The sequence below is a fragment of the Podospora anserina genome, chromosome 7, assembly GCF_000226545.1.
Source record: "Podospora anserina S mat+ genomic DNA chromosome 7, supercontig 1".
NCBI classification, from domain to species: Eukaryota; Fungi; Ascomycota; class Sordariomycetes; order Sordariales; family Podosporaceae; genus Podospora; species Podospora anserina.
The window spans coordinates 1100929-1115571 of NW_001914854.1; the positions used below are offsets into that span (position 1 = coordinate 1100929).

General features: G+C 52.3%; 2 protein-coding genes across 2 annotated transcripts, besides 2 other annotated features; both read right to left on the reverse strand.

The window, feature by feature from the left end:
- Positions 1 to 2: 2 nt before the first annotated feature.
- On the reverse strand, positions 3 to 563 carry PODANS_7_1760 (uncharacterized protein; the record flags this gene model as incomplete). Its single annotated transcript, XM_001907812.1, has 1 exon — positions 3 to 563. A coding segment is annotated over one exon (561 nt), but the record flags the coding sequence as incomplete, so codon positions are not given.
- A 2273-nt stretch (positions 564 to 2836) lies between these two features.
- On the reverse strand, positions 2837 to 4964 carry PODANS_7_1750 (uncharacterized protein; the record flags this gene model as incomplete). The annotated part of the gene is made up of 3 exons (XM_001907813.1): positions 2837 to 3507; positions 3565 to 4666; positions 4728 to 4964. 3 exons carry the CDS (start codon positions 4962 to 4964, stop codon positions 2837 to 2839), a joined length of 2010 nt encoding a protein of 669 aa, XP_001907848.1.
- An 809-nt stretch (positions 4965 to 5773) lies between these two features.
- Positions 5774 to 5815: a sequence feature (Short protein (PODANS_7_1740, CAP68522.1) was converted to a misc_feature.).
- A 47-nt stretch (positions 5816 to 5862) lies between these two features.
- Positions 5863 to 5901: a sequence feature (Short protein (PODANS_7_1740, CAP68522.1) was converted to a misc_feature.).
- Positions 5902 to 14643: the final 8742 nt, after the last annotated feature.

Below are 14643 nucleotides of genomic sequence, written 5' to 3' on the forward strand. Positions count from 1 at the left end.
AAGGGGAAATACAAGTTGATTACCACATCGGCGTCAACATCGCCTTCTACCCCGTGATAACCATTCTTTACCACCTCCTCCCAAATCTCCCCATCCTTGACTTTGTGGCACAAGGCGCGCCACTCGGCCGTCCCAAAGGCGGCTTTACCCTCTTCGGAATCGAGCTCGAGGATCGCGTTGAGGATGGTCAGGTACAAGGACCATACTTTGATGCGGGAAGACCGGGAAGCTTTCGCTGCCGGGGCTGGGTCGAAGGGGCTGTTGGGGTCGTTTTCGGTTTGGGGGACGGGGGAGACCAGAGGGAGAACGGTGGAGAGGGCTTCTGGCAGACGACGCGTGAGGAAGAGAGTAGAGGCTTGTCGGTAGGTCTTTGTGATGTGCGAGGAGGAAGAGGTGGGCCGGGGGGAGTTCATGGACGAGGAAAGGGAGGAGATGCTTGAGGTCATGAGGTTGGTGCCGTTGCTGTTGCCGTTGGGCTCGGAGCTGACCACAGATGACCGGTTGGAGGAGGGCGCCATGGTGGGAAACTGCGCACGGGTGTGTTGTGCAGAGTTGTCAAAGTGTCAAAATGTGTGTGTGTGTGTGTGTTTGTGTGTGAGTGTATCGCGACCACAGTAAAGTGTCGTCGAATTGGGAGGTTGGGGCTTGAGGATGGACCTGAACTAGGTTATCAAAAACACGCGCTGTGGCTGGCTGAGGTGGGCGCGGGCAGTCCAGCAACGGTGGTAGGTGGTGTGTGAATTGACTTTTTGGCTGTTTTTAGTGCAGACTGGAGGCCATCGTGGTGTTTCTTCAGACGTTTTCTGATCTCTGTCCGTCCAGTCCAGCGCAAGCGGAGAAGCAGGAACATGTGCCCCCGGTGAACCTGCGGGTGGTGGTCGTTGAAAGCCGTGCGCTCCGTAATTTGCAATTGGCTGGGCTTCCTTTCTGGTGCTGGTCACCCCCCGAGCCTCGGCTATCGGTGTGCAGCTTGGCCTGTGTCTTTTTGTGGCCGCGTCGCATCAAGAGCGACCAATTAATTGGTGGGGAAGCCTGTTCGCTGGTTGCGGTAGAAAGCGACTTGGGTCTCCCGGCAAAAATGGCATGATGGAGCAAGTCTCGTGCTATCTTGCCTGAACCTCCAGATGTTCATCCTGCTCGCTTCAGCACGTGCAAAATGCTCGACATCATCACCAGACCCTAAGAAGTGTTAAGCTTCGCATTAAGCTAATCTGCAGGCCCGTCATTGCCATCGTGGCCATATCTCTATGGTCATGGCCATTTTATAACAGTCGACGGGAACATTGCGTCTTCTTGGTTTGCAGGTGGGAAGTGGGATGGGTAGACCTTGAAGGGGAAGAACAGGCGGGTTATCTCCTCCGGGGATGTCACCAGACGACAAGCGGTGTGCCATGCGGCAGTTCTTGTCAGTTCATGATGGGTTTTTTTATCAAAAGCAACGTGAAGAACATGTCAAGATGACTGTAAATTCTCGTCACTTCCGGGTGCCCTTTACCTTCACTCGTTTGAGTTATGTTTAACCGTCCAAGATAACCTGTTACATAGACTTCAAAGTCATTATTTTCATCTGATCTCAAGAATTTCAGCCCCGCAACCGAGATCCGGGGAACGGTGGTGGATCCGGAGTGCCAAGATCAAATTCTCGGACGACATTTGCCGTGTTTCTAGGCCAATGGATCCGGGGCCGAGTTTCTATGTTCTTTCCCCGAGCCTCAGGGGGATCGGGCACTTTTCATCTGTGAACAGCTGTATCCTGGGCACATACTTAAAATCAACTTCAAATAAGAGAGAAAGGCTGTTCAAACAGACCCCAAGTACACCAAGAAAAAGGTGATTGGGTTGCACACCTCATCTCCTATTCTTTAAGTGAGTGTTTTAATTTCCTTCTGAGTCCAAACTGGGAACAGCATCTGTATTACAAGCTGATGAGTATGAAAAGGCGAACGAATGTACTCAACGAATAGAAGTGCTGAAGGTGGCTAGATATACATGAGGCCTGTCAAAAGCATGGTGGTAAGCAAAGCAGAGAAAGGGAAGAACAGAGGTAATGGAACAAGGTTGCTAAGCTTCCGCAAGCATTTAAACAAAAAGGGGAAACCTCTCCCACCTACAAGCAACACATGCCGCCATGTGTCAAGGCTGCGCCTTCCCCCAATCCCCAACACCATCGCTCCTTCCCTCACTGCCCTCACTCGCTCCTTCCCTTCCCGGGGAGATAAGTTCCCTTTCCAAGACAGCATTTCCAACCAGGGACGCCTGGGGAGGGGCATATGGCTAAGTGGTATTAGGAGATGCCCGAAACAGTTACGGATCCAGGAGCCTAACAAAATATTCAGCGTCGAAGTGAACCCCGAGTTCGAACCAATGACATGGCGTCAAAGTCTTTTGATTTTTTTGTAGATTTCTTTTCGCAAAAGTAAACAATACCCCCTTTCCACGTCTCTTTCTTTTTGTAACCACTTTACATTTTTATTACGACTTCCTTCCCGCCAACTGCCTTCTCGTCTACTGTTGTCTTGTGACTATTTCCCAATATGTTCATACCCATCGTTGAGCCATCACCACCATCAAACAACGACAACAAGCTGCAACGATGATGAGCGAGCAGGAACGGAGCAGGCATCTCGAGTCCTAGCAAAGAACACGATCATGTATATTATTATACCAACAAACCCCCTCCTCAAGTCGGTCCCATAGGCCCCATAAACGCCGGCGAAGTAGACGTATTCGTGAAGCTCCAATCAAAATCATCCATAAACACACTCCAGTCAAACCGTTGAAACGGATCCGCCAGTCCCAAATCCGCATTTGCCGTCGGTCTCGGTCCTTCATCTATTCAAACACCCTCGGTTAGCATCTCCTCATATTGTTCTTCTGTTTTTGGTCGTCCAAACTCACCAACCCTCTCAACCCCTCCCACATTCACATTGTTATTTTCCACCTTCTTCCCCCCATCCTCACCCCCCTCCGTCCCCCCAGGCCCAATCACCCCCCTCCCACTATCCCTTGCATCCTCCACATCCCTCTTCCACCTCCTCAAGCAATCAAACGTCAAGCTCGCCCCCAGACGATGTGTATACACGCTCACCCCCGTCCTGCACCAGTGATTCGACCTTTTTCTCATATCCCAGTAACTTTCCAGCATGCTCGCACATCTCACATGCAAGTCCCCTTCTTGCACAGAACATATCCTCAGCGCTCTAATCGCTTCCTTGATCAGCGCGTCAACAGTGTCTGCCTGAAACCCCTTGGTATAAGAAGACAAATGAACCCTCATCACCACGCAGATCGCCGACAAAAGAGTCCGAAACACAAAGTGAGGAGCGTAGTGCAGAAAGGCTGTTTCCCGGTGTAGTCTCGAGGCCGCTTGGTGGATAAGGGATTCGGCCGTGGTGTAGCATTTGATGAGGTTCCTTTTGAGGAGTTCGGGGTTGTAGCCGGGCAAAGGCATGAAGTAATAAGTTTGGATCTCCAGGAGGGTAGACAAAAGGGTGAAATGGTCGAGGTCTGTTACCTGTTAGCTTTGTGTCGTCGACACCACCACATACAGCAAAAACTGCGTACCTGAGTTGTCTGGATACAACAGCCTCTGAACCTTGGTGTACTCCTCCTCCATGTACGCCACCAAGTGATGGCTCACCCCCTGAGCTTCCTCCAGCGAAGCACACATGGTCCTGCTCACCCGGTTCGCAAACCGCGCTGTTTCCAAATGCAGGTAAAAATACCTGGGTAGTGGAAACTGACTGCTGCCATCGAGCAACTGGTCGACTGTCTTGTTGAACAATGAACTAGCTGATGGGCAGCCCATGTATGCCGACACCCGATGAGAGATGATGGCACATCCCGCCCAAGTAAAAGTAGCCTCTTCGTCTGTCGTGTCATTCACCTCGGTGGCATGCTTGAACTCCGAATGGGTTCCCCTGCCGGTATGAAGTCCCATCAAGAAGGACGAGTTCATTGCTATCCCTGCAAAGATCATTGATGGATCCGACAAAAACCTGATTGTGGGAAAGGGCCATGTTGCTAGTAGCAATACAGCGTTGATGACTGATAGATCTAGTGGCGGTTGTGAGATGGCGCTCCATATTTGTGGCAGTAGGGAGTCGATCAGAAACCGAGAGGCGGTGTCGTCCCGGGAGAACCGGCGGCAGGCGGTCATGATGATGGCCCAAAAGAGGACCTGCCCTCGTTGGTAGCATGCATTTGGGTCTTTGGTGCGAACTATTGGGAGGTAGGGGTGGAAGTGCTCAAAGTACTTTTCAAAGTAGTAGTCTATGTCTTCCCCTGAAAAGACTCGAGACCCGAGTGCCCTTGGCTCGGCAGGGTGCTGAGTGTGGCAAGTTGTCGATGGGACATTGCTACCTGCTGGTGTAAGTGGTGGTGGTACAACAGCATTTTCGCTAGAGGCTGAGCAGAGCCTGGGCCGGCCGAAGACGGTGCTGCTACTGGCGTTACTGGCACTGATACTGGTGGTTGACAGAGACGGTATATAACTGGGCTCGGTGGAAATAGACTGGGCTCGTAGGTGGAGATGGGTGGGTTGGTGATGCTGGTGAAGATCAAGAATTGGGCGGGGAGCTACCACGGCGTCCTTGATATTCTGCACTTCAGCAGCCAGTTCTTCCAGTTTACTGTGTGAGTGAATGCCGATGGTTAGTCTTGGATACTAAGCTGAGTCGAAATTCATGTTACCTCCTCCTCGACGTCCGCTTATGACTTTTATCCACCACGCATTGGAGCTCGAGCTTGGAGCATCGTAGACATGGCTGGCCCGAGGCAGAGCTGGCATTACAGCGCACTTTGGCATCCCGGCACCGCACACAGGCGGTATTGCGTCTTATGCGTGCGTGTTCAGTGATCTCACTTGGGCGTGTCGGTCCCGGAATGTCTCGGGTGTTTTCGGGAAACTGAGGCTGGGATGGTTCGACCGGAGAGCATCTGCTGGTGTTCTCTTGCTGTGCCATGATGGCGAATAATCTGGGGTAGCACACAGCGGTGGTGGTGTTTCCGTCGATTCAAGGAGGTGAGGTTACTGGAGACAGCAGAAACACATCTCGCCATCCCATGATTGAAAACCAAAGGGGCCCTGGCATTGTCAACAGCAACATCCTCGTGATGAGGAGGCAACAGCGTCTGAAAGCGCGCGAGATCTCGAAGCAATTGCGTGCACCCGCCTACAGCGAACTCGGCGCCAGATGCATACTAGTCCGCCCGGGTCTCTTTGGCAGTTGCACCCTGCCGTAGCCCGAAGCGGTAGGAAGCATGCACCCCCCCATTCCGTCTTCTGGCCGGTGCTCCTTGCCGGACTGCATCCGATCTTCTGAGGTTATATAAGGTAGGTAGACTGCCTCATCTTCCACGTAGGTATATATAAAACTCTCTGGCCATTTCCTCTTTGCTATCAGAGCTACAAAAAGCACGTCTTTGAAGAAGAAAGCTCCTCGTAGGGCAGACATCTTCAACGGTTAGCGGAGTTCGCTCGTCCCCTAGCGGCTCCCCCACCCGCTACCTAAGCTTAACGGCAAGTGGGGTGCAGATGCCAAGCCATCATGTCTCTGTGTAAGTCGTCACTTCAGTCCAGTGAAAGCCCTCTTCCGTTGCAACGGGCGGGCAAAACAACCCGACTCGGGGGACTAGTTCGCTGACGAAAGCCTTATGGACCAATTATTCTCACTGTAAAGGGTCTTATCTCCGTGGTGGTGGTGCTCAGGGTCTAACGACACAATGCATATTTACGACAAAGGACCCTCTTATCAAACAACAACGGTCTTGGATGGCGTTATCCAGGCTAACCCAAACAATTGCTAAACGGCCGGTATACCCTCTCACATTTGTAATCAATCTTATCTGATTTCATGACAGGTCCTACATCTCATAACACAGCCACAATCAGGTCGATGAAGAGGACTTAAGAAGACACCTCAATAGCGATTTCGGAGGGGGTCTTGGGTTGGAGATGAACATGTGAAGTAAGACAGCGGCTTACCAAAGACTATTCGTATTATCATCCAAGCATTCTGTCTCATAGTTTCGAATCTTATCAGAAAGCGACATCTCATTTATCAACTCATTCAACGTCTTCTTATATACTTTAAGCAAATAATCTTGATCGCAAATACAAGAAACTCAGTGGCCAAAGATCACAAGTGAGATATGCAGTTCGCATTTTGACGAAGATAAATACAAATACTACGAAGGAAGTGTCTTACGGTTCATCATATGCTTATGTTCAAGACAGCAGAGTCTCACAACAAAGCCCCGTAGCATCGTCATCAACGTTGGCTTCTACAAGCCCGGTTTATGACCGTGTGCTCTGAATTGTGTTGATTGTATTGTCTTCCCAGGCTTCAGTCGACTTTCTAGATCTATATCAAGGGATGCTCGGACGCTAGGCTGATACAACTTAGAGGAAAGACCCTTGATAAAGCCCTCGTCCTAGTAGAAACATACAGTGACAGCGGAAGGACATCGTGGCTGTAACCTGTTGTCCCTTCCAGGGCTTTCATGTACTCACCCAACAGCAACTTTTGATCTTCTGATACAGCATGTCTACGAGTGAAGTATAAATAAAGTATCAAAGCCATTGTCTTTCTCTGATAAATATGCAACCTCTCCCAATCATCGCATCCAGTCACCTACATGTAGGCCTCATCAACCAACAGTCCTCATACTACTCTCATGATCACAACTGCGACTCATGGTCCTCAAGAGGCCTCTCACTGAACTACCTCTATACACACCTCCTAGCCCCTTCTAGAAGCCCTTACCGATCATCCTAGTGCCATCACAATCTCTTGCTCAGATCACGGGAGCAACCTTCATCACTTTTCCTTCCGTAGTGCCTCCCGTAGTTCTATCCACACCTCGGATCACCACACGGACACTTTTCCCTCTTCCAGCCCACCCCTTAATCTCTATCCGTCGCCCTTAGCTTCAACAAGCCTTCTTGACAATCCACCTCCCCACCAACAATGCCCATCGATGATGTGATCTCCGCCCTCTTTTCTCTCCCCACTGTTTCCAACCTCCTCATCCTGATGAATCCACAAGCCTAACAACGCACAACCCCTGCCAAGAATCAACCGTTCTTTTCAACCTCGGAAATTGAGCCGAAAGAAGCATTCTGTTCAAGCGCTACTCTTTTAGCGTGGACGTGTTGCTGACTTGCGCTAATCCGTAAAGATATGGTCAGCTTCATGCGTTTCTTTTGACTTGTACAAAGTCAATGCTGGCAAAAAGAGAAAAAAAAAGACATGGATGAGGCATTGACAATGAGGGAAATCTTCTCCCATCTTTGCCATGTGCTTCCATGCAGGCTGATTTTGAGATTCATGCGTGCTTTTTTGCCATTCTTGGGTGGCAACAACGGAGGAACTTTGTCAAGTTGGGTACCGTCAACGGCATCGGTATATCGGAGCATCAAGTTACAGCAACGACGACCGAGTCTAGACCCCCTCGCCCGGCCTAATCGGCGCTCCGGGGAGGCGGATATCGCCGGTTTCTTGTCAACTATCGTCACCAACGGTCCGAGCGGTCTGATGACACCACGGTCTTCCCTGTGGGAAATCCTACCTGTCAAATGAAGCCTGGGGATTTCCCTCCAGGATCTCTACTACCTGTCCCCCTTCTTCTTTTGGGCGGCTTCAAGTTTCAGACGTTGGTAGATCGTAGAGTTCATCCAGCCCTGCCGAGGAATGGGGCACAAGCAAACACCTTCCAACAAGGTGATCCCAACAAGCTCTGTCCCAGGAAGAGATGCTCCCGTGATCGTAGAAAAACCAGAACAAAATTCTTAACCCATCTTTCGCCTCCCCCGCGTAGACGTCTCCTTCCTCATGATGTCAGTCCTCGCCATAGTATCCTGACAGCCCATTCATCATCCGATACCATGACTAAACCGACCCCCCCCCCCCCCCTCATCAACAATGCCCTCCCTCCTGCTGTCAAGTTTCGAAATGTTCTTCTCCCGCCCGCCGCCGCCGCCGCCGCCGAATGGTGGAGTACTCCGCTCTTCTTTTCGAACCCCGGGTGATCCCAGCTTCTTGTCATCCGTGCCAACCATCCCACCCCTGCTCCGTGTGTATACCCCCGGCTGCCCAGAAGCGGACGGACCTACCGGGTGCAAAATGCTACGCTTTGAACATCATCAACCAAAATTTTGCGCACGGTGTTCAGGTACGCGCGCCCGAATGCTCCTTCACACATGTGAGCACACTGCTGCGGGTTCCCGAGGGGTCGGAATAGGGCTCGCGCGGCGGACGGGTGGACGGACGCGTTCAGAAGGTGTTCCTTTTCAGCGGGGAAGGCCAGCCAAGAAAAGGGGGAAAAGGCAGAAGAGAAAAGAAGAAGAAGCTGAACTTGAACCAAGACCGTCTCATCACGGGGTCATATGTCACGAGGAGTGATGTGGTCACGTCTCCGATGCCGAATGCGAAGAACCTGTTGGCAGCAACAGCAGATCGGGTTGATGGATACGGAGTATGACCACCACAGCGCGCCCGACCTAACCGGCAAAAAGAAACAAACAAGGAGCTCTGGTGAAAGATCTACCGTCGTAGTAGGTTGCTGGCCATCGCGAGAAAAGAAAGATGCCTCTTGAATCGTGAATGTCGCAGCCCTGTGAGACGAGTGCAACCTCTCCTCAACTGCCGTTTCTTCCGTTTTCGTCTTTGATCATGACACCCAGCCTCCCCGAGTTGGCGATAGCTAGCAAAAAGGCTATCAGCCGACCCGTAGTTGAACTCCTCGCCAGTTGCTGTACCGAGATCGGGAATGTGATTTCCCAGCTTTGCCTTGCTTTCCCAATCTATCTCAAACCCGGCGAGAAACAACCTCAACCCAGGCAGGGCGTCAAAGGCAATAGCTTTCTGTCTCTTGAAACCCAGGCGTCAAGACATCATTGATCTCTAGTGTAAACTTCCACCCTCCCTTCTGCTCAACAACAATCCTTTGTCTTTCATTTCCCTTCCTCTTCCCACTCATGATGTGGTGACCATTGTACGAAACCCACAAGCCAGTCCAGACCAGAAAGACCTTCCAGAAGAACCTCTGACAATCTCTTGGCCCTGTTTCATCTTATTCCCCCCCTGCCAACCCCTGACAAAAAGAGCGACCCACCAGCAGTCAACGGCGCTTGTTTCGAACAAGGTGCATCCACGCGAGGGGGAGGGGGCGGGGGGAAGTCCACAACAAAAAACCACCACCAGACTGAATTGGGGAAGAATCCATTGTCTTTGAAGAAGACGACGAAGAAGAAAACGAAGAAGAGGTCCGAGCAACAACATCCATCTCCACGCATCACCAGTTCAGCTTGTTGGAAGTGTTGATGATGAGAAGGTTACAATGTGATATGATGCGATACGCCGTTCCTGCGTAAGGTCACATTCAGCACCCCCCCCCCCACCCCCCCGGGGCCTACAGATCCTCCGTACCAATGCGTTTAATGTTGCCTTTTTGTATTTTCTCGCTGGTTCTTAGTACAACCCCTCCATCGAAAACCAAGCGGTCAAGTCAACCTGCTCTGCCGAGGGCGACATTGACAATGGCGACGAAGACAGCCTGCATCCAGGAACACCAATCACACCCGCAGCTCATCAACAGCCGCTGGATTTGAATGTCAATGTTTCAGCAAGAAAACTCGTGCAACCTCAACCCCCCTTTTCTTGCTTTTGTGTTTCAGATCCCTCGCTTTCTCTCTCTTTGAGAAAATCCTCATATTCGGATGAACTGTGGTTGTTTTCTGGCGGGATGTTTCGACACTGAGGTTTTGGACTCAACCCCGCCGACAAACATTACTGTTTTCCCCACACAACGCCCGAAAGACTCGGAGTTTGAAAGCCTTGTGTGTCTGTTGATAAGATAACCCCCCAAAGCTGAATGGAGAAAAGCATGGTGTATGCTGGGCCGTTCGCTCGCCTATTGTTAGCAACAACGGGTGGGAGCTGATGGCCGCTCTGCAAGACCGCCTACATTTCTCACTCTTCCATAATCACCCCCATCTCTCATCAGGCGCTGGATGGAGAAAACAGTCATCTCGTGGCTTCGCAAAGAGACAAGTTCCGAGGTTCGGCGGGTATGTAGGTACGCATGAGTGCACATAAGATCTCCTCCTGCATGGGGAAAAAAAAAAGGGGGGGGGGGGAGGAAGATCCATCCCACCATGGCTGTCCTGTACCTGCATAGCGCTCGGGAGGAGGCGGGAGGGCGCGGAAATCAGGAGTTGAGAGGTGGTGCACTTTTCACCAGTGTTCTTACCGCCCAGCCAGTGCCAGTACCAGCCAAACCCGATGATGTCGTTTTGCTGTACGACCTGTGTCCATCACAACGGGAAAAGGCAACCCCCCCACCTACCCAACCAAGTCCAGGATTTTTGTGAGAAACTGAACGGCGGGATCTGAACAACTTTGATAGGTAGTTAGAAAAGGAAGCTGTGTTATGGACACACACTCTCGGTCTGCGGCCAGTTCTCTCGACCTTGCCCTATTCTTGGCCACAAGGAACGAATCGACCAAGCAGGTCACAGCCCAACAGGCCAGGCACAGCGGCACCGCCCACGCCAACGGGAAGACGGCCCAAAGGACGAAAGTTGTTGAACAACACAACCGGAGAATTTCCAACCACTAGAGGGAGCTCCCGCTATTCTGAGGGGACCAATCACAAGCCTGAAGAGCTAGACAGCTCTAGGTCGATCAGCATCAGCGCGGGGAAAAAATAAAAAAAAAGACCCAAGCGCGGGCCCCTCTCCTCCAACCGCTCAACACCTGGCTAATCAGCGGTTTTTTGTCGCCAGCTGGCTGGCTGGCTGGCTAGATGACGAATGCTCTGTAGTGTAGGTAGGCATGACCGTTGTTTATGCTTGAATTTTGTGGTGTGGTCCATTGGGTCCTCGCTGGCAATTGCTAGGCTAGCACCGGCAAGGTATTCCGTAGCAGAAGCTCAGCCTGTTTTTCTCCTTTTCTTTCCACTTTTGTGGAAGAGAGAGAGTTCTGAAACACACACAAGAGATGCGGGAAGCTACCCGTTTTTCGGGGGTTCCCCATCCCATGGTCTTTATACACCCAGCCCTAACCCCGCATAGAGAGGTGTGTACTCCGTAGGGATAGCATCACACCACCACCAACTCTCAGGCACCAAAAAGAGAAGTTGTTCTTTGTGTAGGACAGAGAAAGAGAATACTGAAAGCCTTCTCATGCCCGTTGGGCCTTGCCCGCTCGGCAAGTTTGTCCGCCGCCTACGGACGGAAGTATTAAGCCTCTGTTACACTTGTGGCCAGAAAAAATACGAGCTTGTTTCTGTCTGTCTGTTTACTTGGTGAGAAAGACGCCGCCCCAGGCAAGAGCAACTGAACGGGGGGGCCAGATAGTTGATTGGCGGGCTTTGCGGACATAATCCATGGTTCTCAGAAACCTATGCGCCACCGTGGCGGCTACGCAACTTCCACAGAGCAAGCAGGGTGCTGGTTCGACAAAGGGCTGCAAACACTTTCCAGTTGCTTGGATGAGCCGGTGTTAGATCCCCGACGGTTGTTGAACAATATGTTATGCTTGCCATGTTGTGATTGCTGACTGGTGGTTCGTCCTTGTCCTCGAACGCCGTTATGGATCTCAACACCAGGGAGGCAAACTGCGTGCTTGATATGGCAACCGAGTAGTCTTGGTAGAAATCCGAAGAGCAGCAGCAGCCAAGAGCCCTTCCCTACAAGACAACACACCCAAGCCTGACGTCTTGAAGTTGATCAGGCCTTCTGCCCACGACATGGCCGTGTGAACACACCTTGGGGGGGTTCAGCTGTTAAAGCATACCGGTCATCCGAGCTGTACAGGCTCACCTGCCCCCTGGGCAGCGATACGTGCGTACCGACAGAACAGTCAGTTTAACAGCTGCGCCGTTGAAATAGAAGCTCTTGGCACAGCTAGCCCTCTTGTTTCAGAATATGCCGGTCATGGTGATCAAGCGGACCACTCCATCCCACCGCTCGTTTTTGGTTGCTGTGTAGAGAGGCACGACCTATATTGTTCCCCCCACATTTTAACACGACGAATGTCACCTCCCCACTGCACGATACATTGGGGTCAACAAAGCCCCCAGCCTTCCAATCTGGGTGTGCGTCTTCCAAGAGCGGTCCGACAGAGTACCGCCAGCATTCGTACTTGGCGATATACCCAGGGGGAACCAGGGATTGCCGGCGGGGGTCTCGATCGGAAACAAGGACTTCTGCCGCCGGGAAGGATGAAGCAAAGTGTAAGCCGAGCGAGCTCGGTGAGGCGCCTCCAGACCGCGTGCTCAGAATATCGATCGGTGGCAGACCATTGCCATGCCCATGGTGTGTGTGGTCGGAAAAAGGCACCCTACAGCTTTGACAGCTCCGGCAGCGATGCCGTGTCTGTATTCGTACACTCAGCAATGATGCGGGATGGATGGATGGCCTTCCCGCAATGATAACTTGCCGGAGCACGACCGAGCCCTCCATCTTTTTTGTCACCAAGGAGTCCCGTGTTCGGCAAGGTGCGTGTGTGCATTTTTGGCAGCGCGCTGCTGGACAGACGGCTGGAAGGACTGTGAGGCTGACGGCTATTGTGGAGGATGTGTGTGGTGATGTGCTGACCACGCGGAGGGGGGTGAATCGATACATCAACTGGCAGCACCTGGAAGAAGGGCGTTTGCCAGCAGCTAGCGACGCACCGTTCTGCGTTGGTGCCAAGCAGAGAACCCCGGCACGGCGACTGTGAGTTATTTCTGAAGCATGTTTCAGAAGTGACCAGGTGGGATTCAAAGACTGTGGCTGGGCACTGCCCCTCTGCCCCTCCTGCAGAACCAGGGGGGGGGGGGGGGAAGCGCGTCCGTCTGCGGCACGAATTCGTAAACCGCTCTCCAGTTGGGTTGGATATCACGGAGGAGCTGGTCTGTCTTGTCCTGCGGGGTGGTGTAAAGTTGATGACTTGGACAGGATAAGGTATCTCGACGTTGACTTGTCTTGGCGGTGAGGCGGGCGGCGTCGGGCTGGTGAACATCAAGGAAGATGAAAAGTCATGATCATGACGAGTTTCCCAGTTGCCACAACCGAGTGTTGATGTGGAAAAGAAGGTGTTCCGTCACACCGGCCCCTTCTCGGTGCGCAACACCATCAGACTCTTGCTAAGATGGATGCCCATCAGGTCTTTGTCTTATTATTAGCCTGGGAAAGCGCAGTGGTGTGTAGCCGTTTCTGCCAAATATTCGTGATATCAGAGCTGCCGGCAAGCGAAACAAAGGACGACAATGTCCATGTGAGGCGTTCCTGATGTGGATTGAGCGCTGAGAGAGAGGGCGATTCAGATGCAAATGATATGATTCAAGCTGTAATTCATCACGCTTCCATTTCCCTCGCCGCCTTTGCCGTATGAGCGCTGACTGTCGTGCAGATGTGTACAGTAAGGTAACAACAGTGGAGGTCCAACAAGTCGTCGGCATAATACCGAGCAACCCATGTCGAGGGCTGGGTAGCATCGTAATTAGCTGGGTATTTTTATGAACAGCAATTTGAAGGTCGGGCTAGGTCCAGATGCGCGAGCGACTCAGGCCCGCTGACAAGACAGCCTCGGCTCTGTGGCTCTGTGGCTCTGTGGCTCTGTGGCTCTCTCTCTTCGCGCTCCCACAACCCGCAGCGCCATCCCGCATCCCGCATCCCGCAGCTCATGATGGCCAGTGCTTCTTGCTCTGGAGGAACACAAGAAATCCACGGCGACAAAGGACTGGCTCGAGATCCAACAGATCGGGCGCCACAAGAGATCGAGACAGCAGCTGCCCAATGCCCAATACAGAGTCATGGAAGTTATGGGTTCTTCAACGGCCACTCAAGACATTCTGAAAGACAAGAAAAAGAAGAGAGACCCGAGATCTACATCCCTAGCAATGAGCTTACTTTACCTGCCAAAAATATGTACGTACATATGATCGGTCGATAAGAGGCTGGTTGCCACTTTGAGCCCAGAACGACAGCCATGCTGAAGACTGCGCTCACGCCACCAGCATCATTTCCCAATGCTGCACCGGTGTGGCTTGTTTGGTCCCGGTCGTGCTTATGAAGACAGGTGTAGGAACAACAACAACAACAACGGCTGCTTAGTGGACTCCGTAGCTGCGGTTGAGCACGCGCTGGCTGACAACTCTCGAGCCTCTCTCTCTGTTCGGATCCCATCAACAACAAACATGAAGGGCTGCATCTCGGCCGGAGTCAGTGAGGGTCAGGGACCGCGAGTTGACAGTCTGGCAAATGCCAGGAAGCCGAACGCAGGCAGATGGCCCTGAGCTCGCAGGGCATGGACTTCCCGGCCACGACCCTGGCAACATTCATCGTGGGACCCGATTTTCCAACAAGGGGCAGCCTATCAACACACGAGCCCTCGAGTCGCCCACCTTTTTCTTGGCTTGATCTCACTGAACCTCTGTTTACTAGAATCACGCCTCCCCGCCTCTCCTCCCACCAACACCCGCCGCCTCTTCCATCCCACCAGCTCTTGACCTTTTGGTGAGCCCGCGCCCGAGCCTGCTTGATGGGTGCTGTGCTGTGCGGTCCATTGCTGGCCTGGCTGCCCGGTGGTGGTGGTGATGGTGCACTCCCGCTCTCACTCCCACTTCCCCTTTGGGCAGTCCATGCCCAGGTGG